Raw genomic sequence first — 23,684 nt, 5'->3', positions numbered from 1 at the left:
CACACACACACACACACGACCTGACTATGCTTGGCCGTCCCATCGGTGACCCCGCAGCCATCAAACATTAACCTAGCCAAAATCTAACCCCTGCTTTTCCCCATCCACCAACACATATCTATCAGACTAACTATCTATCCATCAGCGCTGTGGAGTCGGCAGCAGACAGGAAAGTGGGGGCAGATAAACGCCAGGATCCTTCCCATTACCGCCCTGCATTAACCCTGAGCTAAATATTTACAGTAAGCAGGACACACAATTCTCCCTCTCTCGCTCGCGCACGAATATACATGAAGCGCAGACGTCGGAAAGCTCCGCTGTTCGCCTGACCTGCAACCCGTTGTAGTGAGAAATGGAGGCGCCGCTTTATGGGAAAAGCGCAGAACTCGAGACGGACACCAAATTCTGACCCGAAAACTGACTCATTGTGTCAGGATCCGACCTTCTGCTGGGTATTTACGTTATGCGGTATGTTAAATTTGGAGAAGTATGTCCAGCAAAAATATCTGCCAGGCTTTGGAAACATTTTTAAAATAGTAAATAAAAACATTGCCAGTGAACACACTCAGCATTGGCAAAAAAGAAGCCACACAGAGAGAAAATAGGCCCGTTTAAAATCCACATACAAAGAGAAATATGCAACGAAAAAAGCGCCAACCTGTTGAGTCGCTACAATCAAATATAAAGCAAAAACTTCCAACAGACGGAAAATATTAGATCAAATCTGTACTTCAGGAGCAACACAACAACCTTTCTATTCATTTATTTATTTCACCTAGATGCTACAGAAAGCTCTACATGAAACGCAGTTTTAACACTAATAAAACTTAGTACTTTATTTACAACTCCAATGTTAATTTTAGCGCTCATATTTTTAATTACAAATGAATTATATCAATTTTTCCTTTTTTAAAATGTTCAATATTTTTAAATAACAAAAATAGTTCAAAACTATTTTAGCAAATAAAATAAAATAAAAATAAAATTGAGCTTGGGTAAATGAGATGTTAAATTTTTTAATGCAGAGTTTTATTGCTACTACAATGTTTCCTGTTTATTACACTTGGATAAAATATAAATATTATGGTGCCTAGTCTGTATTTATCATTTTCATTAAAAGAGAAAAGCAGCTGTATCAGTTGGGGAAAAACCCCCCATAAAAATAGCAACAAAAAAACCCATTAATTACTTGATTTTATCTAATGCCAACAAAACAGCTTTTGTAATAGAAACAAAAATAAGCAACTTTTTAATCTGTTCTAATCTTTAACATTTCACTTTTATTCCAAGAAGCTAAAACATTTTTGTTTTGCAGCTTTGATGCTGTAGCTTTTCCACTTAAATTCAAGGTAAACTTAGATTAGGCAAATGAAGCCCGGTGGAGTGTGTCTGTGTGTGTGTCCTCCTCCTCCACAGCTCTGTGTCAGAGTGTGGGTGCCGCTGCTGCTCAGACAGCAGTCTATAAAACCAGGACCAGGATGAAGCTTTGGCTGCATTAACACACAATCACTTAATGCTTCGTGTTGCTGCAGGTTGTGGGACATTTTATTGTGCCCTTCAAAGTAAATGCTGGGAAAAGGGCCAGCAAACGTTGCTGCGCTGCAACGTGTGTTGTGTTTCTACACGACTACTTACTAAATGCAGCGCACTTTTAAGTTAGGAAGCTTCTTTTAAGTTACTGTGAATGTTGAATGTGAGCTGAACTAAAAGGAAAGGTGGATTTAAAATACTCGGAATTCAAATGTTTCTCTCATGGGGAATTAAAACCGCGAAAGGTGGGGACAAAAAAAAAAAAAAAAAAGATCCACAAGAAGAAGCTTTGTTGCCGATTTAAACACAAAACTAACTAAATCTCCAGTCTCCAATCAGACTAAGGGATTCACCTTTCCTTCCACCTGAGCTGCTTAAGCGGCAACGGTTTGAGTAATGAGCAAACCGCAGGTACGGCGGCTGAAAGCCTGACGCAGGAACAAAAACGGCGATGGTTCTGGAAGAAAGGGGAGGTGTGGGAAGTGTGGAGCAGACTGAGCCACTTCCATCAGCCCAGGGAAACTCCAAAGCATAAAGGCAGTTGCCAAGCAACTGAACATGATGGGGGGGAATAAAGAAATATACAGAGCCTTTTTCATGTGTGTGAGCAAGACGGATAATATACCACACACACAGACACGCATGCAAATATTGAGGCAATTACAAAAATGAATCAAATCCTTGCCATTAGTGATTGGTAATTTAATACTGTGCCGCGCAGAGGCCGTCCACAAGCACTTTCTGAATGATTTACTTGTATTTAGAGACGGAGGGTGTGTGGAGCAGACACCGACACAAACGTGTCACATTAAAAGTTACTTTTATTGTGGTTTTATTGTGTTCAAGCGCTGATGAGCACAAGGAGTATAAATAATCAGAGATGCACTAATCAATCGGCAAGAGGTTAGAAACTACTGAAAAATTTGTTATCTTTTCAATTTCTGTGCAATTAGTTCATAAACGTTAAGGCCTTTGATGCACTTTCAGGTTTAATTTTTTTTAAAAAGTGGGGAGAGTAGGCAAAAACAGAGACAATTGTTTTATGTTGCTTATAAAACTCCAATGTTAGAACTTTTTTTTCCCCTAATTTTTACAAGGGTTGGTCACAATCAGAAGCCAAGATCTAAAAGAAACCTGGAAATGATGGGTCAGCTGGGTTCAGCTCTGTAAACAAGCTAACTCCTGATTTAAGAATTAAAATATAATATTCTATCAAAATATGATGATGCACATTGACTCAGCAGAGTGTTGTATAACTACAAACCAAATATTTTTTTCTTTGCCATTATTTTTTTTATATATAGTACAGACCAAAAGTTTGGACACACCTTTGTAATTCAATGGGTTTTCTTTATTTTCATGACTATTTATAAGGCAAGAAATCCCACTTATTAACCTGACAGGGCAGGTTGACCTATGAAGTAAAAACCATTTCAGGTGACGACCTCTTGAAGCTCATCAAGAAAATGCAGAGTGTGTGCAAAGCAGTAATCACAGCAAAAGGTTGCTACTTAGGAAAAACTAGAATATAAGGGGTATTTTCAGTTGTTTTGCACTTTTTTGTTTAGTGCATATTTCCACATGTGTTATTCATAGTTTTGATGCCTTCAGTGTGAATCTACAATGTCAATAGTCATGAAAATAAAGGAAACTCATTGGATTAAAAGGTGTGTCCAAACTTTTGGTCTGTACTGTACATTGCCTGTTTTGTGTTTCAAGACGTATCAATATGGATGGTTGGTTGATGCTTAAACTATATTTAAAAAAAAATTCTCCCAACTACTCCTTTCATTCAAAACTTTTGTTCATTTTAAATTTTAAATGAATAAAATAAATGATAACCAGCTCAGTTGTTGTTAAGTTGAAACCATCTATAAGCTTGAAGTTGCCAAACATTGGATTCGGTTCTGAACTCTGATGCGTTGTGTGTTTGTACGTGTTGCTCACCTGAGCCAGTGGTTGTGGAGCTGCTGTTGCTTTGCAGACCCCCGTTCCTGAGGAGCGACGGGGATTTCTGAATGCCACCGCCGACGCCCATGACCCCTAGCCCCCTTTCTCCTCCTATTCCTACTCCTAATCCACTGCTGGAAACCAAGCCTGGTCGGCCCGAGAGCGTCGAGGATGTGGAGGAGGCGGTGGAGGCAGTGGAGGATGAGGAGGAGGTGGCGCTAGCGGCAGAGGAAGAAGTGGGGAGCGTCAGAGATGGCGCTGCCTCTGCGGGCTTCGCGTCCGTAGTAAAACAGGGTCCGAATCGGTTTCGCCAGTTGCCCTTTTTCTTCTTCTTGACGCCTTCTTCACCACCGACTGCGGCGCCCATCCCCAGGCCGCTGCCAGCGGGCTGAGAGCGTTTGTAGCCCGTCGATCCGGCGAGGCTCGTCGTTTCGCTCGCTGCGTGACTGTGGGAGTTCTCGTACAGTTTTCCACCGACTGCTGGAGGAAGACAGAAAGATGTGAAATTTTATTTTTTGTACTTAACTTGCATTTTACGTTACAACCAAAACTTGTGTTTTGTTGGGACTTTATGTGATTGATAAACAGAGTAGAGCATAATTGAGAAGTGGAAGAAAAATCAAGATTTTAAGGATTCCTACTAATAAATCTAAAAAGTGTGGCGTGCAAGTGTGTTTGCTTATTTTGATGTCCTTCACTAAAATCTAATACTATCAATTGCCTTCAGAAGTAACCCACTCAGTAAATAACAAATTAACTAGTTTAAAGAACTGACTACAGACAATATAACAAATTGTGATGGATGATAAGTTGGACCAAAAATAATTGCGATAAACGAGAACATTGTTGTTTTGAGATCATTTTCAACTACAGTAATGATAATGGCATAACAAATACGTTTGTCCAATCAAAGACTAATAAGCTTTTAATTTGTAAATAACACTTAACACTAGAACTGGAAGACATTATAAATATTCAAAGTAAAACTCAAACAAAAACAAAAGGAAATAAAACATGAAATAAAAACCACACGAAACTGAAAAATAAATAAAATGGAGTAAGTCTGCTCTTTTTAGACTTAGAAATTACAAAACTCTTTTAATCTATCATACCATTAACTGATTAATTGCTTATTGCAATATCAGAAATACAAATGTAAAACACTAAAATCTGCTGTGACAAAGTTCAAAGGTTATAAACACTTCTGCAAGGCACTGTATGAGGAAAATAGCTGCAGTACCTGCAGAAGTCGTAGTCGCAGACATAAGAGAACCAAAGAGAGGGGTGGTTCCCTCCGACGCGCCGCCCTCAGAGCTCGACTTCACCAGGCAGCTGCTGAAAGACGGCGGCGAGGAAAACGACGTTCCACTGCCAGGACGCAGCGATGGGTCGGTGAAACTTAGGAAGTCTGAGGAGGAAGGGGCAGCGGGAGTCTTGCTGGAACTGGTCAACAGCAGGCCTGGTAGACAGGTGGGACCATTGAGACAATTACAAATAGAGGAAACAAGAAAGGAGGAAGAGACGATGTAGAGGAAAGGAGGGACAGAAAGAACTGGAGAGGAGAAAAAATTCAACTAAGAAAACAAGCACTGCAGCTGTGGAGGTTTCCACTTTACTCTTTTGGGAGGAAAGAGATAACTTCAATCATAAATTATAATCTCTTCCTGGTCATATAGTCCTCCCATTTATTAGAGGAAGGAAGTGTCTCTGAAGGACAGAGATTCAAAAAAACCAAAAGACAAAAAAACAAAAAAAAACAAACTCAGCTACACCACAAAACACACATTGAGATGACGAGAGCTTCAAGGTTAAACAGAGCAAAACAAAAGAGTCCAGTATGAACGCCGCCTGTAACGGCGTCAGTGTTTGTGTGTTTTCCAGACAGGGCCCCAGATTACAGGAGCCAGTCGAGACCAAGCAGTGATTACAAAGCCACACACACATACACAAACACACACACGGGTCTGGTGCTGGAGCGAGATCCACTCAATGACACAACGCTTCCACAAAACACACCAATCATCTGCTTATTTGGGTCTTACTAGCATCGCCGGGCTCTGCAGCTGTAGGTCTTTGCGTTCCAGTTTTTTGTTGGACAGAGTGCTACTGGCAGATGATTTGTTGCCCCGTTTCCACTTTTCTAACCGCATGGAGAATTCCCAGTTGTGTGAAAATTAACATAGGGAAACATTTGCTGCTATTAATTCACCTTGATGGAAAGGCCCCGTGGAAACGGAGGCAGATGTGGAAGAGGTAGCCATGGTGACCACCGCTGAGGGTAACGGTTTCCCTGACGAGGTGAGAGACTTGCGGCCGCCCCTCTGTCCGACCGTGTGAGCGCCGCCGCTGTTCTTCTTGTTCTTGCCCTCGGCCGCCGCCTTGGTCGTGTCTGCGGCCAGGCCATCCTTGGAGGCGCCCCCGGAGAGAGCGGACGACACTTCCTGGAAGTTGGCGTTGGTGAAGCGGCCCGTGTTGTCGTCTAATCGCTTCTGAGAGGACGCGGGCAGTGAGGTTACTCCTCCCCCAGAGGCGGTGCTGTTGTAGGTCTGGGGGTTGGAGGGAAGAAGGGAAAGACAAGGGGGGAAAACGGTGAGGACAACAAAAACTTGCAAAAACCATGACAGGCACCAAAAACAACAACAACAACAAAACAAAACAAAACCTAGAGTAAGAAACCCAGATGTGCAGTATCTGCAGGATTCAAGTCAAACTTAGGTCTTTTTAAGACCTTTTAATGCCACCTTGAGTGAAATTAAAGACTGAAAAAAATATAAACATAAGGAATGGTTGGCGGATTCTGCTTTTTTACAATCAATCATAGCAAAACCCACACCACATAATAAGTAATAAAAGTATGTATGATTTGTGCTAATGTATCGGGTCAATATCCGTATCAGGCATTGCAAAAACCGCAAAATTTCTGTGGACTCTTTGTGTTTCTCGCAATGCATTTATCTCTCTACAATCTTCATAACCAAAGGGTCAAGCTTAAAAGTTGTTTTTTTTGCACAGAATACACCTGGCCTCATGTCAGTTGGCAACAGAGATGAGCCAGTGATAAAAATAACATCGTCCAGCCGACTGGTGATAAATTTGCACTTATTATAGAAGAAAAAAGGTAGCCAGCTGGTGAGCAGGGGTATACAAGCAACTAGCTAGCAGCGTTTCAACCCCCTGAAGTCACAGAAAGCAATGAAGATGTCTGAATGCAACTTATTGGAAATGTTTGTCTGATAGAAAAGTCCAGGGGAAAAAAAACTATGTGTACATGATTAAAGAATCCTGCCACGACAACATTTTATACCTGTGATTAACCCATTTAAGGTTAATGAATTTAAGGCATTTTAAGGTTTTAATTTTGGATACTTGAATTTAAGACATTTTTAAGGACACCTTGAAGAACCAAGAAGAAAACGGCACTCCCAACTAGCGCTGCACAATATAGGCTAAATTATAACAGTTATACTTATTGTTCTTGACCACTGTTCTCGGTTTATCACTTAATGAAGCCACTCCACACTACAAAATAAGTAATCAAGGTATGTATGCTGTCGCATCGGGTTAATATCGGTTTTGACGCAAAACCGACATTTTTTGTATTGGGACACGAAAAACTAAAAAAAATATTACTAAAGTTAGAAATATAGAGCAGATATTTTTCACCAACCTTTTTGTTTAAAAATCACAAACTAGCCTGGATGGTGGATAAATGATAAGATGGATCGTTGATAAACTGATAACTGGATAGACAAATGGATGATGGGAAGATGAATGGATGGACGGATGAAAAATGCTCTCACCTTTTCGGGGACCATGATGTTTGGAAGAACGAGAGAGGGCGACATGTCCATGGAGCCTTTCTTGTGTTTTGGTTTGTGTCTGTCTCGCTCCTTGTGTTTCTGACCATGTGGAGTAAGGAAACAAAAACAAAAACAAAAACAAAACAAAAAAACAACAGATGAGTGAAGGGAATGTTCATAAATATTGAACACTAGCGCAAAATCTTATCATTAAAATATTCAGGAAGCATGTTTGTAAGAAATTTTTGGAGGATGAGCAGAAAATTTGGTCACGTATAAAAGTTATCACAACAGAAATAATAGAAAGAGAGGGGGTGCTGCATTTTAATGGCTCAATCTGAGATTAAAGCCCAGACAGCCACAAAAACAAAATGAGTGATGGAGGACAGATAAAAAGGGGTGTTTAACATGCTGCTGTATAGAGAAGAGAGTACTAAGTGGCTTGTGCTGAACCGTTCAGGGTCTTTCCGTTTCAGCCAATCATATCGTTCCTCTCAGACCATCAAAGCTCAATTTACACCTCCGCCGGCACATGCAGACACCGTCACCCTCCTCTCGCACCAAAGGTGGCGACTGGGTGCCAGCACATTTACACCTCGCATGCACGACCCACACCGCCACACATTTTTCTGCATATGCGCACACACAGACAAGGTGCACGAGCTCTTCAAATGCACACTTCTGTGCACGCGTGCAGTCGCGCGTAGTCTGGAGAACATGGTGAAAATATGCAAAAGGTCCCGAGAAGCGGCGAGGGACTCGGCATGTTTGGGACGTTCTGACACATATGAAACAGCAGAAACGGGCCCTTCCCCCCAGACCCTGAACGCAGCTCTCTCTTTCCCCACAGGGTTTTATTAAAGGCTGACTGCATGGAGGCTTGTGACAGTTTAGCCAGACTTCTTTCATGAGTGGCGGTTAACAGACATCCACAGCCGAGTCAGGAGATAGCAGTTTCGTTGAGTTCCCTCTGCATGCTGGCTTCCGATAATGTTGAAGGGCGAGAGTTAAGAGTCATATCTGGATGTTCTGATGAATAAAAGAACTAAAGAATTTTGCCCGTCTAAAATTGTTGGGGGGAAATTTGATAATCACAACTTTCTGACATTTAGCAAGATTTATCTTATTATTTGGACATGATTATATGTCGTAAGAGAGAGCTACGGAATAAAGTTAACCTTTTTTTTTTTTTTTTATCAACCCCGCTCGTTTCTTTTTGCAGAAACATGTTTTGGGAGAAATGCCAGTAAATAATAAGAGAGTTACTTTTTTTTAAGCAGACGTTTATAAATAGCCATGACCATCAACTTTTGGAATTAATTCACATGGGCATTTTTTTTTTTTGCTTGCTTATTTTAAAAACATGATATAAATCCAAATTTCAGCTCATGTTAAAAAAATATGATTAATGTAAAAAAAAAAAAATGTAATAACCTTATAAAAACAAATATATATTTACAGGATTTTAACATTTTCACATCTTCAAAGAAAGGTAATATTTTAACAGCTTAGAAAAGTTTTTAGCCGATGTGATTTTTTTTTTCTTTATCGCCAATCTGATTTTATTTATAAGGCACTTTAAAAGTCACACGGGACCAAAAGTGCTGTCCAGAAAAATAAAACATTGATAAAATGAACAAATACAAAAATAATTGGAGAAGAGATAAAAAACATAATAAAAAGTCATTAAGTTCAAGATTTGCTAAATATAAATGTCAGCAAAAAGACGATCAGTTTACATTTGTATTATTGATCTCTTGTTTATTTCCCTCAATGTTTATTTAAAAGAAAAAATAATAATGCCTAATAGTCCTCGCAGAGCTGTGCCTACCCTCCTAACTTAGAAACAAGATCTGGCAAACAAACAGAAGCACAGTGGCGTTTTTACAAAGACAGCAGATGAATCCAAATTCTCTGCTGCAACAAAAATATCTTAGGACAACAAAGAGGGAAGCTGAAGTCTTCAGGATTCCCTTGTTGTTTTTCATTAACATTCCAGAGCTAGGTGTTGATGGACAGAGGCTGAGTGGAGAGGCTCGGGTAACACACCCACTCAGAGAACCAACAGCGCCGGCCGTGGGAAACACAACACACACACACATTGTGATTCCGACACAGCCTTATCAATCAGGACAATTGATTAAACAGACAGCGAAGAAGGCTTTCAGCAGCGAATGCGCTCCTCTGACCATAACCGGCCAGACCGTTTCACTCTCTGAATCTGTGTGGGGTGAATTCAAAGGGGCAACTGCATCCGGTCACTCTTAAAACGAGTCATTTGAATAAAGCGTTTAAAAGCATCCGTGTCTCCTAAATGGTCATGCTGGTTTCAGAAACAGGAAGCTCACTTGTGACATAGAAAGGCTTTTGTGAAACGATTTGCAGTCTTATTAAAAAATGAGCAGAAAGCCCCGTGATCACTAGAAATGCACCGATCAGCTTGGATTTTTTAAGGACTATAAAGCATAAATGGGGAAAAATGTACAATATGTTTTTTTGATAAAAGTTTTGACTTCAACAGACAATAAAAGATCTACGAGCATATTATTAAAGGTAGTATTTTTATCTCAACAAAGTGCATTAAAATGTATGTCGATGCTTTAAAGGACTGAACATGGGAGCTTTTAGCTTTGAAACATTTAATGAGGAGCTCAGATTTTTTTTTACATTCATATTTGTGTTATAATCTGCACACAAACCTGATTGTAAAATATCTGTAGTTTTACTCGTACTGCTGTTTGACTATGTCGTAATGAATAATGCTCCAAAACCACGAGCTTCCAAGATTATAATGTACATCACAGAAAAATGTAAAGCTAAGCAAACAATAACTTCATATAACTTTTATATTTGATTTCAGTACATTTAATTAGAATCTAAATTTACCAACGTGACCTTTCATCTTTCTACTATAGGTTTAGATATTTTTACATTTTAAAGAGATAACAGGTTAAGAAATCCAGTAAAGAGAAAACTTTAAATCCTACATGTTTAAATTGTCACAGATTTTTTTATATAACATTTATATTTTTAAAAAAAACAACTATTAAACTCTAATATGCTGTTATGCATAAAAACATTGTTCTTTTTAGGCTAGAAAGGTGAAGTTTTTTCTGATTCAGATTGAAGCCATATTTGAGATTTTTCCCGGTTACAATCAATGGCCTCAAGAGGACGAGAGGGCACATGAGGTGGAGGTCAGACGGAGAAGGAGAAGCAAGGGAAGACTGGTAGAAAGGGAGGAACAGGAAGTGAAGGAGAAAATAATCCGCCTTGGTCTGGCAGGAATTCCCCTGTGCAGCTTCCTGCAGGATCTCTGACCAGTCATTGTGTATGTATGTATGGATGTGTGCGTTTCCTGCGGGTCTTTCGGAGCAGCCGGTGTGGGGGATCTCAAAGCCCCTGCTGTAGGTTGACTGCAGGCTCTAACATGAGGTGGGCATACATCTGAGGCTCCAAAGTGCATTACAGATGCATGTGCAGACAGACAGACAAACACGCACACACAAACCTCACCCGACTGATCCCTGACCCAAGAAATGGGATAGGGTGTGTATGTGCTTATGAGTCTGAGCAGAAAGAGAGGGGGATACTCTTAATGCTCCCAAAATGCTCAGGGAGAATTACAACACCTAAAAGCAAGAGCAGCGAGATGGACTGAAACAACTTTGATTCACACACATTCACCCTGTAGCTGGACTGGTGAAAACCACTGAGAACAAAAACCTATCTGGCCCATTTCCAGTTCATAATCGAGTATTAGTCCATATTTTTCTGTCAAACTGATAAACAAAATGCAAAAATGAGCTCAAGGAATCACACCTTCTATTTGCTACTACTCCCAACAGGTTCAAATATCACCAAATATAAAAAAGAAAAAAAATCTAGAAAATTAGCGAAAAGGTTTGATTTTAGTTTGAAATGTGTGCAATGTTAATTTGGTGCAGGACTTATTACTAATGTAGTGAAACTGCTCAACTTCAAGCTCCTTCGTTCATAACTTCTACAAGACAAAGTTTTGTAAATCTGTGTCAGTGCAAAAGGCAATGAGAGGGTTGTAAAAATTATTTTGGCAGCTACAACGTCTGTGGTAGTAATGGGAGTAAAAAATACAGTCCACAGCAGAAATGGACTGTAGGTGAGATCCCTGCTGTTTCACCAAACAAAATGATATCTACAGCTTGTTCCAATATGGCCTTGGCCAAAATACGTTCTCACGCTGGCACACGTCTAAACAATAAGCTCCTTCTTTGAGTGTCTGAGCCTGTGAAGTGTTTATCCTTGGGTGTTTTGTGTGAGCACAGTCCTTTGATCATTTTATAAAATCCTCATGTTGACGAATCAAACTCGAAAGGAAGCAGTGGAAACTTCTTATAATTTAAAACCCGTGTCTTAAACACTCGTCCCTCTAGTTATTATCCAGCGAATAAGGATGGATTCTTCAAATTAAACTTGTTGGAAAGTTTAGTGATGAAAACCAGAGGCAATGAACAAACAACTCCACAGTTGCATTAAAGAGGCCAGTTGTGATGAGAGTGTATGTGTGTGTTTTTTTTAAATAAGTTAAACACCAACAACTTTACTTATACTCTTGAGTCAGAGTTCAAATCCCAGAGGTGTTGTTTCCATGAACGGGGAAAAATGAGTCTGGGTTCTCTCCAGTCTGTTATACCAAATTCACACTGGATATGATAAGTCATAGTAAGCTTATTATTATGACACATTACATTGTGTCTCATATTGAGCAAAGATTTTACCCGGGACTCTGTGCACTCATGCACAAAAATGTATAAAATTATGGGTTCGTGACAGCAAGAAAACCTGGAAATGTGACACTGCTCCTAAATATTAATTGATATTAATTACATTTATTTTACGATTCCAATCCTTAATCACAAAGTCACTGCAACACATTATGAGTTTTAGCATGTCGGCTACTAAAATCATACATCAAGTTTGAGCCTAGGTAACAGTAGAAATCCATCCAACAATCCATTTATTTAATTAGACTATTATTAAATAATAGTATAATAGTTCATTTATTTTAAGAACATCATCACTAACACTAACAATCTATAATGATATGGATTCATTACAAAACGGTGGATGCTTGAAAGGCTTTCTGTAAATTATGACCATTTTCCACTTGCAGCTAATGAAAGTGGAAAATTTCATTAGCTGTAAGGAAATTTTCAGAATTAGAATATGTAATTTTAAATATTCTAATTTAAAATTAGAATACTGCATCACACCAATAAAGAAACTATTTTTAAAAGTAGAAATGTGGGCTTATGGAGTAGCATGTTTAATACCTTCTTAAAGGTAGTTAATTTCAAAAGGTACTTTTAATCTGACAAATGAGAGTGTAATTTATTGAATATGACTAAGTATGCATGCATAAGTCACATGTATGTGTAGTCACAGCTGTAGTATCTTACAGTATCAAAAAAAATATTGCATCAAATTAGACATTTGCCTAATTGTAATGCTGCACACATTGCTGTTCTGATGACAACGGCAATTCATTATATTTTGCAGCTCTATAAAAAAGTTATGTTTTGAGCTGATTAATCTGACCTGAGCTTTAAAGCACTAGCTTCTTTTCTGTTACCAATCAGACTGCAGCTATTTTTTTATACAAACTTCCCCTTAGCTGCTACTCAAGCTTTTACCATCTTGTGCCCTGTAACTGCAAAACACGATGCCTATTCCTCACGTCGCCATTGTGACAAATACTTTTTACATTTAAACTGCAGTCTGAAAAAGTTACATTTTTCAGAAATGTAACTTCCTCAAGTCTCGCAGCCAACAGAATACATGCACAATCTGGAGTTGTGCACGCTTCTCCCACATTGGGAGAAGTGAGCTACTCTGCAAAGAGCACAGCACATCCAGATCTTGATGTGCAGCTGAATTTGCTATTTTGTGTTGTAGGGAGAGCAAATTGTTTGCTGCTTGGTGAGATCTTCTCTGTTTCAGCCAAATGAAGGCCAGCATCATAAGTGAAGTTTAATTGTCGTAACCATACTCATTCATATTGTAAATTTAATGCACATGCACATTTTGTAAATTTTTTTAAATGATCCTACTTATTTGCACATTACTTTAGATCGGAGTGTACTATTTTTAAAAACTGCACAGTATTTTGTGTTGTACTTTTTCCCTTACAGTACAGTATATCAATTCTGCTTTCTTTCTATAATTTATATGTATGCCTTTGTGTGACTATACATGCTTCAATTGTGTGCCACTTTGCTGTTGAACCACAATTTATCCACTGTGGGATGATAAAGGGTATTTTCTTTCTTTTCTATTCTATTCTAATAGATGTAGGGCTACCTTTTATAAAGTAACAACAAATTTCATGAATTACCAAAATAGAAAGAGACTCAAGTTCCATTATTTATATTGGGTAAGTGCACTGAGCTGTTAATGTACCACTAAAGAAAGTGCAAAGGACATCCGCATACTGGTGGATTTTTATTGTTGTGGTGTAAAAAAAGGCCTTAATAAGACACAGATTACACACAAAAAAACCTTCAAACAAGAGAAATAGATTATGTCTCACTCCCAGTGAATGTGCCTTCTCCTGTCCCTCCACAATGTGAGCCCGGTGTATGTTTCTAAAAGAGTCACAGTCGTGGGTGGGAGACATAGGGGTGGTAAGGTCACAGGGCTGTCTTACCTTCTTGTCCTGCTCTGTGGGTCTATCCACAGAGTGTGAGGAAGAGTCACTTAAGCTTTGAGACCTACTACCACGGCCCCTGCTCCTTCGCTAAAAAGTAAAGAGGACTCCAGGTTACTGGATAGAACTCCACAGAGAAAAAACTAAAAGAATTTGACTTAAATTATGGACAAAAATGACAAAATCAGGCAAAGAAAACAATATTCTTTTTGTTTAAAAATTGCCATGTGTCAGGTTCCTGTTGGGGAAAAATAAAGTACCGTGGCAGTAGGTGTTCATATGTAAAAAAAGGTTTAATTTTCAGGCCAAAAATCACCAAAAGCAAAAAAGTTTGTTTTCTTTATTTTGACTGAGGTAAAAGATGTGTTAAGTTTCAGGATATTGTTATGTTGAGTTTCATTGTTTTGGGGGGGGGATTTCTTGCTCAAAATAGAGTCACAGAATAAACCAGTTAATGCAAGAAATGACATCAAGACACCAGTATCTGTTTATAGTACAACTGAGAGAACTGACTTGAACCATTCTTGGATCTTGTCCAAAGACTAGTTCCAAAAGTAATGCGACAAAGCTTGCTGCTCCTGGCCATAAACATGCCCAAAAACAACAACTGCTTCCCAGATCTCCCCAGTCCAGGAGAATATGAAAGGTGGTGCATCTATATGTGCATTTTCAATATCAAGAAACAGGAGTAAAACAACTCATACAGGATGAAAATTTAATTCACTGTACCTAAGAGCTAAGCAGATTAGTCATAATTTGAAATTAGGTTTACAGACCACATGCAGTCAAACATCATATGTTACTAACATGGCGTAAATATCCATCAAGAGCCATCTTATGAAACCCATTCTGTTGACAGCATTGTTTTTTTTTTTCTGTCATTAATTCCCCCACGTACATTCCTGTCATACAGGCAGTCCAATCGTAATGACATTATACCCCAGCATCCAAAGCAAATCATATACGATCAATGTAATCAATGTGCCAGCATGAGTCTTTCCATCAGCATTTGTTAACACTGGAAAATGCCTCCTGTATGGACGTGTTTGTGCACAGTAGCCTCAACTCTATTCAACCATCGCGCCGCAAATCAGAGCGGTGCAGGCTCTTCGTTGTCAGAGACACTCGACTCCCTGCCCCCAACCGATGCTTAGCAGACATGTGTGACCAGGGCGGTGAGAGTGAGACAAACACAACAGTTGATCTTTTCAGTCCATGTGCGAATGGCAAACAAGTGTTGAATTTTGTTGTCTATTTTCTGTTGGTATATTTGCCTATTCTTATTACTTTGGGACTGCATTCAGTCTGACAAGGAATAGATGTTCTAAAACAGAGATTACATATGGCTGTGATTAGGCAAAAGGAGCCAATAATTTGCAGATTGTGAAGGCTGGTGAAAAGAAAGGTAATAACAAATCGCTTTAAAATTTTAAAATGTGTTAAGTTTTAGCAAAAAGAACTATTCGAATCTGAAACCTAAAACCAAGGTCAGTATTTTTCAACATATGTAAATTATGGGGAGTAGCATAATAATAGATAGGGAATAGAGGGAGAACGGGAAGAACAATGGCAGGTGGAGAGGGACAGATGAATTGAAACCATATTAGGAAGAAAGAAAGAAAAAAAGGAGTGCCATGATGGATTGTGTGAAGCACAGTAAAAGTATTGGAGAGACCAAAGATAGGAAGCACAAGAATGTCTGGAAAAGATAACAAAAAACATGGTTTTAAACAGAACAGAGCAGTGTTAAAGGAAGGACAGAAGAGAAATGGAAGCAAAAAAAGTAATAAAAAGAAAAGAGGAAGAAAATAAAATCAACATGTGTGTTGCTTTTGATGCATCAACACACATGTGGACTGAGAGAGCACAAGTGGAAGTGTTGATGATCACTATTTGAAATGAATTCAGGGCAACTAATTTAGAAAAAATTGCTTATCAGCTCAACAAAGAAGAAATAAGCGTATAATTCTCAAGAACTGAGAAAATTCAAAGTCAAATATTTTTCTTTTTTTTTCTTTTACAGATGTACGCAGCGGTGGAATCCTGCTTAATTTAGTAGAATTTTTTTTTTAAATACACATGCTAAGATATAATCACTTCCTGTTATTTGGCCTTTTAAGAGGCTCACTGCAAGGTGATTTTAGCAGGTTAATTAACCAGAATATTGTTACGTGTAGCTGGCCTACAGTCTGCTCTAGCATTTCAAGAAAACTGCCATAATTACACAAGATGGGCAGCACTCCTTCAGATTTCACATCATGACCTTTCACTCATTCAGCCGACTGTCTTCCTTGTAACCAAGAGAAATATGTACGAGAAAAGCACATTTGTAAGAAGAAATATGAAATTAATGAGGTTGGTTTCTGTAACAAAGGAAAACTCTTTGCCACAGAATTTGTCTTCGGCTTAATTATCTTGAGCATTAGGTGGACAAAAAAGATGTGTGCGCTCATCAAAACTGAGTCTCTCAGAAGGTAATCTACAACACTGCTCTCCACAGAAGTCTACTTTGAATTAAAGAAAGAAAAAGAATACTTTACACTCGTTATTAATGGCTGAATGTATACAAAAGCGGATGACTGCTGACCTAGACCAACCGTTTAAGTCGAGGAGAATTTTAAATCCAACGTGGTGTGAAATTGTGTGTTAGTATATAATAAAAGGCATGCAATCATTATATTGGGGCACTTACCAGTTTGCTGTGATGGTATTTGCAGTATCCACAATACTTGACGTTATCTGCATCAGAACCTTGTTCTTCACATAATAGTCCTGCAAACTGGGCACTGTGGAGGCAGTAGATGAAATAATAAAAAAAAAGAATAGGGTTTGGTGTTAGTAAATGCACTATATCCCCAAAACTTTACATATATTTTAGGCAATATTAGCAAATGTCTGCAAAACACATGTTGACTAAACTAACAGAAAGAAAACTTAATACTTTTTGCAAAAACATTTCTTGTGCTTTTAAGCAGTTGAGCTGCTGGAATTGCATTTTAAAAAAAACTAAATTCCCGTGACATTTCCTTAGCTCAACATGTCATAAAGGTTAGCACACAGCTGAGGAGAAATATGAAGCCCAGAATAAAAGTGTGGAGCAGAAAAACGCTGGTGGCCGATGAGTTGGCTCCCACGCAAGCCTCACCATGTCACATGGAAGGCCTGTCTGCAGCCGTGTTTGTTGCAGGTCATGCAGGCTCCAGTGGCGGCTTTACTCTCTCTGCCCTGCTCTTCACAGATGTAACATGTCTGCACACAGAGTGACCAAAGTTCATTGTAGGAAAAGAAAAACTTAAATTTTCACATTTTAAACTTTGCACGTTTCCTGTGGTATCTTTACCTTGTTGTAGCGTTCATGGGGGACAGACTGTAGAACTATTGGCTCCATGGTTGAAACGTTAGCGAACTCCACTTCAGGGATGTACAGGGCACAAACCACATGGGCCCAGCCTGAAAACATCCACAAAGAATAAACATACGCCTGTTTGAAAATATTAACCACGTGTATCAAATTCTGCAGCAAAATATATATATATATTTTGTTATATATATATATATATAACATTTGATGTTTGGATTTATTTCATCCATTCCTTGTAATTTGTGAATTTAAAGCAGGAGGAAATAAATATGCAGGAAATGTAGTGACTCTATAAGCCCAACAAAGACTTAACTTTTCAGAGAGAAAAACCAAGCCAACAAGTGGACAGTAAAGAAATACACATTAAACAGCTTAAAATTTCCAGTTTAAGATTCCTATCATTTGAAGTCTCAAAGAAAGTGTTGTGCTGACCAGTTTGCACCTATTTCTGGAGACCAATCCCATCCCCTGCTTAAAGTAAAGATTTTGCTGGCTCTTCTGAAAACCATAACATAGAAACCATAGAAGCTTTTTTTTTTTTTACAAGCTTTATAGACTCTCAGTTAAATTCACTGTAGACCAGAGAAACAAGAGATGAACTAATCAAGCTTTTCCTTGCTGAAACCAATTGTAGGTTTTCTTAAGAGGTCTGAGCTCTTGATTCACATTGTTTTACTTTATTATTATTTTAAGAACAAGAATACATGCAAGAGGAAAACTGACTACTGCAGATTTTCTGGTAGAAGTAATTTGTGACAGATTATCCCCACTTATGAGTATAGAGTACAGTATATCCTTAACATTTATCCATTTTTTTAAATTAAAAATATGCATCAAAGAACATCATGCACTCAGTTGAAGCACTGAATGAGAAGAAAAACATGATCATATTTTTAGTATTTGACTTACAGTTCACATGAGAGTTGATAGCGGAAAATTGGCCCATTAATTGAAGTATCTCCAATAACATCCTGCACATTAAATTTTTTTTACTTACAAACTCTTGAACTGCTACCAAATTAAACAAGTCTTTTTTCCTACATTTTAGTCAAGCCTTCCAACATCACATGTGTTGAAATAATCTGTCTGAAATACACTCTAAATATAATCTTGTTTTTAGAAATGAAGAAAAATTTAATCCTTGATTTTTAAGACATATTTAGCTTAAAGAATTTGTTAATTTTAAACTGGAACTGTTCCGCTGAATCTTTTAATTTGTTGTGTGTGTGTGTGTGCGTGCGTGTCTACTTATCAATATCTAATTAACAATAGAAACTTTTTTAGATATGTCCTTAAATAATAATTATTTTAGTAGCAGTAAGAAATGTTTTTTGTTTAACTTGAATACTAGCACATTTTTTCTTAAGGTTATTAAATGTAGAGTCTCATAAAAGCCCCTGTTTAGTGTAAATGTAACAGAAATCAGCACAAAAAGATCAAGTATTTTAATCTTCTTACAAAAAAGTTTCTATTTTTATCTGTCATTAAAAAGGTTAAAAAAAAACAACGTTGAAATAGTCAACTGCTTTAATTTATTTGCCAGTGTTCTTAAGCATCTGTTCGTTGACTTCTAAAACACACACACACAGCTGCCCTGTCAACAAAGACAAACTGCAGGGCTGCAGAGTGACAGCAGGGCACGGTCGCAGAAGCAACAAAATTGACGATAAGTTGAGGAGGAGTTGGCCGAGGTTACCAGCAGGTCAAATGGAGGTGGGAGTCTCTGCAGCCACGCTGGAGGTGTCTGTTCCCCCTCCCATCTACAGCTGAAACAAATACAGGCTTAAACTTACAGTTGAACCCATGACCTGCCTTTGACCTGCTGAGTGGGACTGGGGGAGAAGGCCAGTGGGGCGGGACGGCAGGGTGGAGTGGGTGTGAAATGTGGGCAAGTTGTTTGGAAGACCCTCCAAGAATCTGGAGGAGCCCTATAAAACAGGCCTATAAAAGCAACAGTGTTCCTCAGTTTAAGCATTGACCTTTTTTGCTATTTAGTTCATCTTAGCTCAAGAAAACGAGCTTTAATTTGGTTTCCTGACTAAACTACAGTTGTTTAATCAGGAGCTAAACTTTCAACCTGCTGCCTCATGTCTGAACTTTTTTTTCACTGTGTTCTACAGACGTGTCTGATGCAACCACCTCCATGACATTTCAGTATTGCTCTGCTGTAGTCAACATGCAAATGAATACAACCCAAGTCAAAAGCTGCGTTTCCATTGATCACATAATTGCGCAAATTGAAATTACAAAAATAAATTAACTTAATGGAAACATAAATTTTAAAAGATTCACAGCTTTTGATAAAAGGTTTTCGCGTTCGGGTCAGGTGGTTTTTCAACTGTATCGAAATTATTGTATTTCGTAAAACTGTTTTTTCGCATCACACGAATCGTGTGATCAACTTCTGGGTGTTACTGCTGGTGGAAAAGGCGAATAAGATGAGAGAAAGTGGTAGAACGCCAACTTTGAATAACTTATTCATGTGTGATTTACCCAAAATTGTGGGGGCTTTTTTGGCATTACAGGAATATCGACAAAGTTTTGCGTACAGGTGTAATGGAAATGCAGCTAACGACGCCAAATTCCTCTCCTCTGCCTTATTACTGTCCCACCCAAAAGAACAAATAAACACACTAACAAGTGAGGAGGGGCCGACAAGAGCCGGAAGAAACGAGAGAAAGGGTTTGGTGAGGAAGGAGAGAAGAAACAGAGAGGGGTCATGAGAAGGGTAAAATAAAAGAGAAAGTAGTAAAACGGTGTGTGTTAGTGTTGTCCCCATGCCTCCCTGCAGGCCTGGACACAATCCCACAGCTGTGCCTCTCTCTGACTGCCTCACACACACACACACACTTACATGCACAGAGAATATTTACAGTCTCCACCAAGATGACCTCTCCATGAACCCCAAAGGGGAGACTCCTCACAGGCCATGCACTATACTCATGCCGGCCCGCCCCCTCATAAACATACACACACACTCAAACACTCCTATAAAACAGACCGGTGAAAACAGTGTGCACGCGCACACACACAACAAACAGCAACATAACTCTCTCAGTCGGCTAACGGTCCATCAACATGCCGGCGGCGTGTAAATAATGACAACATGGGAGCGTGTGGGATTGGATCTACCTCCGTTGTCCGTCCTCTTGAGGGCTCCATCTTTGTGGGGACAGAGCTCACATCTCTGTCGGGGAAAAAAGGGGGAAAAAAGGGGTCAGGAACAACAAGTCAACACAAGAGTACATGAGTGTTTTAGGACTTGAGCTGGACAGGTACCAACTGTGGGGTGTTGGGCCAGCAACTTTTAAGGAAAACACCCTGATTTCATCTGCCAGCTGAGATCCGTTATCCCTCAGAGGGACTACAAGCACAGGGGAGTTTCCAGCCAATCAGCTTTCTGCTTTGCTTCTGATGAGTCAGCTCATTCTCAGCTACACTTTGTCACAAATCCCAAACCCAAAGTGACATGAACTAACTTTAGGGTTGCTTCATAAATCCCTTTAAGACATATAAATGCTTCAGCTTAACGTCTCCTCAACAAATCTTCTATCGAAATGCCGCTTTTGAAATGGTAGCAGAGGTGGCAATTAGAAATCTTGTGGTTTACTGAAAAATGTTATGGTTTATTTATTATTGAGCAACATACCATGTGTACTTTACAAATATTTACACTTAGGAAGCATCCAGCCAACAGCTCTGGGTCAATTTGCCACCCAGAGCAAATTGACCCTGGGTGGTCAATTTGCTCCTATTATTTTATAATAGGACATTATAAAATGTCCTATAATAAGGACATTTTATAATGTCCTTATTATAAAACTAACAAGTTGATACGCATGTAGTAGTGGTTATAGCAATGCTTACTAACTCCCTATTGACTGCATGCATGAAAACAATAGCAAACTTGGTCAATGCGCAAATGACTGATATGTTACATATTTTTCGATCTAGCATTTGTGTGTGCTCCCCATTCTAATGCCACCCTGGGCAACTGCCCATATGGTCCAAATCAAGAACTACAATAGTAAAGAGGTACAACAGTTGCATGATTTTAGAAGTTTTTGCAATAGAGGCAATACTGGTAACTATTGCAATAATAATATCAGATATATGCCTCTCTTCTCCCCTCTCTCATCTGTGCTTCCTGCATTTTTCTTTTTCGCACAAACATGGATGCCATTGCAGAACTGACTGACAAGAAATTCACAAGTTACCGCCACTCTTGACAAGGCCGCACGAAGCAAACTGACCAGTTTCAGCTGATGTGGCGTATTACTACAGCCGGCAGTCTCAGCTAATGTCAACTCTAATAGGAACAAGCTTGTTGTTTAAACAAGACCAGATAGGCCTGCTTTATAATGGCGAAAGAAGTTTTGCCAACTTTTCTTCAAAGCTTTGCCTCAGTTTATTAAGTTAGCTGTAGTTTGTGTAGGCACAGGTCCGAGACTGCAAATCTCAATTAGTTTTACCAATCATTGTGCTGTGCATTTACCTCAGGAAGGCTTTGGTATATAAAAGAACAAAGGACGTTGCTGCATCTAAGTGCAGTGTTGCATGTTAAATTAGCCGTAGCCTTTCCAAATTGCAGTTATTTTTCTGCTTTCTGGTGCTCTAGAACATACGACTGGAAGATTAATGCATGTGAACATTTTTGCCACTTTATTGGGCAAAAGATTGCAAATAAGAACAAATTTTAAAACCAATGATTATTGAGAGAAATTGGTGTCACACCCAATGATAAGAGTGGTAGAATAGAGTGAAATGTCTCACCCTACCCTCTGACACCATCTTAAGATAAAAGCTTCTACTACTGGTTCCAACCGAGAGCTGTGATGACGAAAGGCTCATCGCAGACATTTCTTAATAACTTTGGAAAACGTAGAAATCTGTGTCAAAACAATGTATAATGTTATGTTTCGTTTATGATTAGGCAACCAAAATAGGTCCTAAAAAGACAATCGGAAAGAAGAAGTAAAGTATTCACCACACGGGCCGCTCTCTCCTGGGATTCACACTTTCTGCAGAACCATGGACCAGTCGGCACCTGAACAATTCCATAGCAGGCTGAAGAGAGGCAGATATAATCAGACATCATTACAAGAAAAACATTTACAATTATTATAACTACAAACGATAAAACTAGTCTGTCAGTGTATTTACCCTGTGTGCTTTACTTTAACCTCCTTCTAAAGGTTTCCATACATATAGTCACTGAATAATTAATTAAAAACTCACGTAGCAGCTTTCAGGGTAAATGTTTAATTTTTAAACAAATATTGAAGGTCAGGGGGCAAAAATGTCCAGCTCTCATTAAATCAGCAGTTTGGCTACAATTATCCATTGCTCTGGATGAACATTTCCAATGCTGCTACAAACACCCATCACAGCTCAGCAAATCTCACTCCAGTCCCTCCTGTTTCATCAGCATCCACAAAAAAAAAGATTTCCAAAATCAAACCACATTTTTTGGCACGTAAGCGTTTACACAACAATGCAGGTAAACATACAGATCCAACTGCCCTAAATACAGTACTGCACTAGCATCTTAAATAGCCTACCCCTACACATTTCCAGATTATCTCTGATGTGACCAGGGCCCATAATCCACTGGAATGAAAAGCTATAATCCAAAATCCTGAGAACACGGACAGCTGATCCAATCACTTAAAGGCTTGGCAGATTTTTTTTTATGTTGCTAGGCAAACTAAACCAAACTCTGAGCTAAATAAATATTGCATATGTTTAACAGAAAAAGAACTGGCTTTCAAATCCTTGCGTTTTTAGGGGAAACAACACAACATATAATGCCAATTTTAGTTGATAACACACTGTTTGACCAGTGAGCTGTAAAGCATAACAAGTGTCTTGTAGCCTTCTAGTTTTTGTGTTGTGGTTTAACATTTCAAATGTGTTTTTTGTTTTCTTCTTCTGTGTGCCTAGATTTTTGCTCAGGCTCTCAACTGGAGAAGATTTTATTTTCACTCCAATATTTTGTCAAATTTTGAGCAGAGTAAGCTAATAGGTTAGTCTTTTCTAACTTTACGTAAGATTACTTAATAGACATGGTTGGAATTTTTAATTTTTCAAAGTGTGATAACCTGATGTAAAAAAACAACAACAACAACAACACAGGTTTATGGTATCAAGTTAAAAGAAAAATGTAGATCATCATCCAAAACAAAAAGCAATAGCTTCTTATACCGCTGCTAAAATAATACAACATATTGCCTATTGTGTTTACAATCTATTACATTTATTTGTATTATTTTGGTTTTGATACAAGGACATCATCAGTAACACCTTATATAGGCTCTTTGTTTTTATTCTTATAAGTAGGGGAAACATGTAGCAGCCT

The 23,684-nt window shown here is 38.7% G+C and overlaps 1 protein-coding gene across 3 annotated transcripts in view; it reads right to left on the bottom strand.

Annotated features, from left to right (window-relative positions):
* The window catches only part of mllt10 (MLLT10 histone lysine methyltransferase DOT1L cofactor), a 45,261-nt gene that overhangs the window by 18,494 nt on the left and 3,083 nt on the right, over positions 1 to 23,684 (bottom strand). For 2 of the 3 annotated variants that reach the window (XM_028004792.1, XM_028004794.1), the window contains exons 2-10: positions 22,314 to 22,393; positions 20,459 to 20,513; positions 17,306 to 17,415; positions 17,111 to 17,214; positions 16,658 to 16,751; positions 7,281 to 7,379; positions 5,690 to 6,026; positions 4,721 to 4,939; positions 3,478 to 3,960 (exon numbers count right to left, since the gene is read on the bottom strand). In XM_028004792.1, the coding sequence (XP_027860593.1) occupies positions 3,478 to 3,960; positions 4,721 to 4,939; positions 5,690 to 6,026; positions 7,281 to 7,379; positions 16,658 to 16,751; positions 17,111 to 17,214; positions 17,306 to 17,415; positions 20,459 to 20,513; positions 22,314 to 22,393 (1,581 nt within the window). The remainder of the gene's footprint in view (positions 1 to 3,477; positions 3,961 to 4,720; positions 4,940 to 5,689; positions 6,027 to 7,280; positions 7,380 to 16,657; positions 16,752 to 17,110; positions 17,215 to 17,305; positions 17,416 to 20,458; positions 20,514 to 22,313; positions 22,394 to 23,684) is intronic. The other variant, XM_028004793.1, reaches the window with a different exon arrangement.

This window comes from Xiphophorus couchianus, chromosome 21 (genome assembly GCF_001444195.1).
Source record: "Xiphophorus couchianus chromosome 21, X_couchianus-1.0, whole genome shotgun sequence".
Lineage (NCBI taxonomy): Eukaryota > Metazoa > Chordata > Actinopteri > Cyprinodontiformes > Poeciliidae > Xiphophorus > Xiphophorus couchianus.
This window is presented reverse-complemented; position numbering and strand designations above follow the sequence as displayed.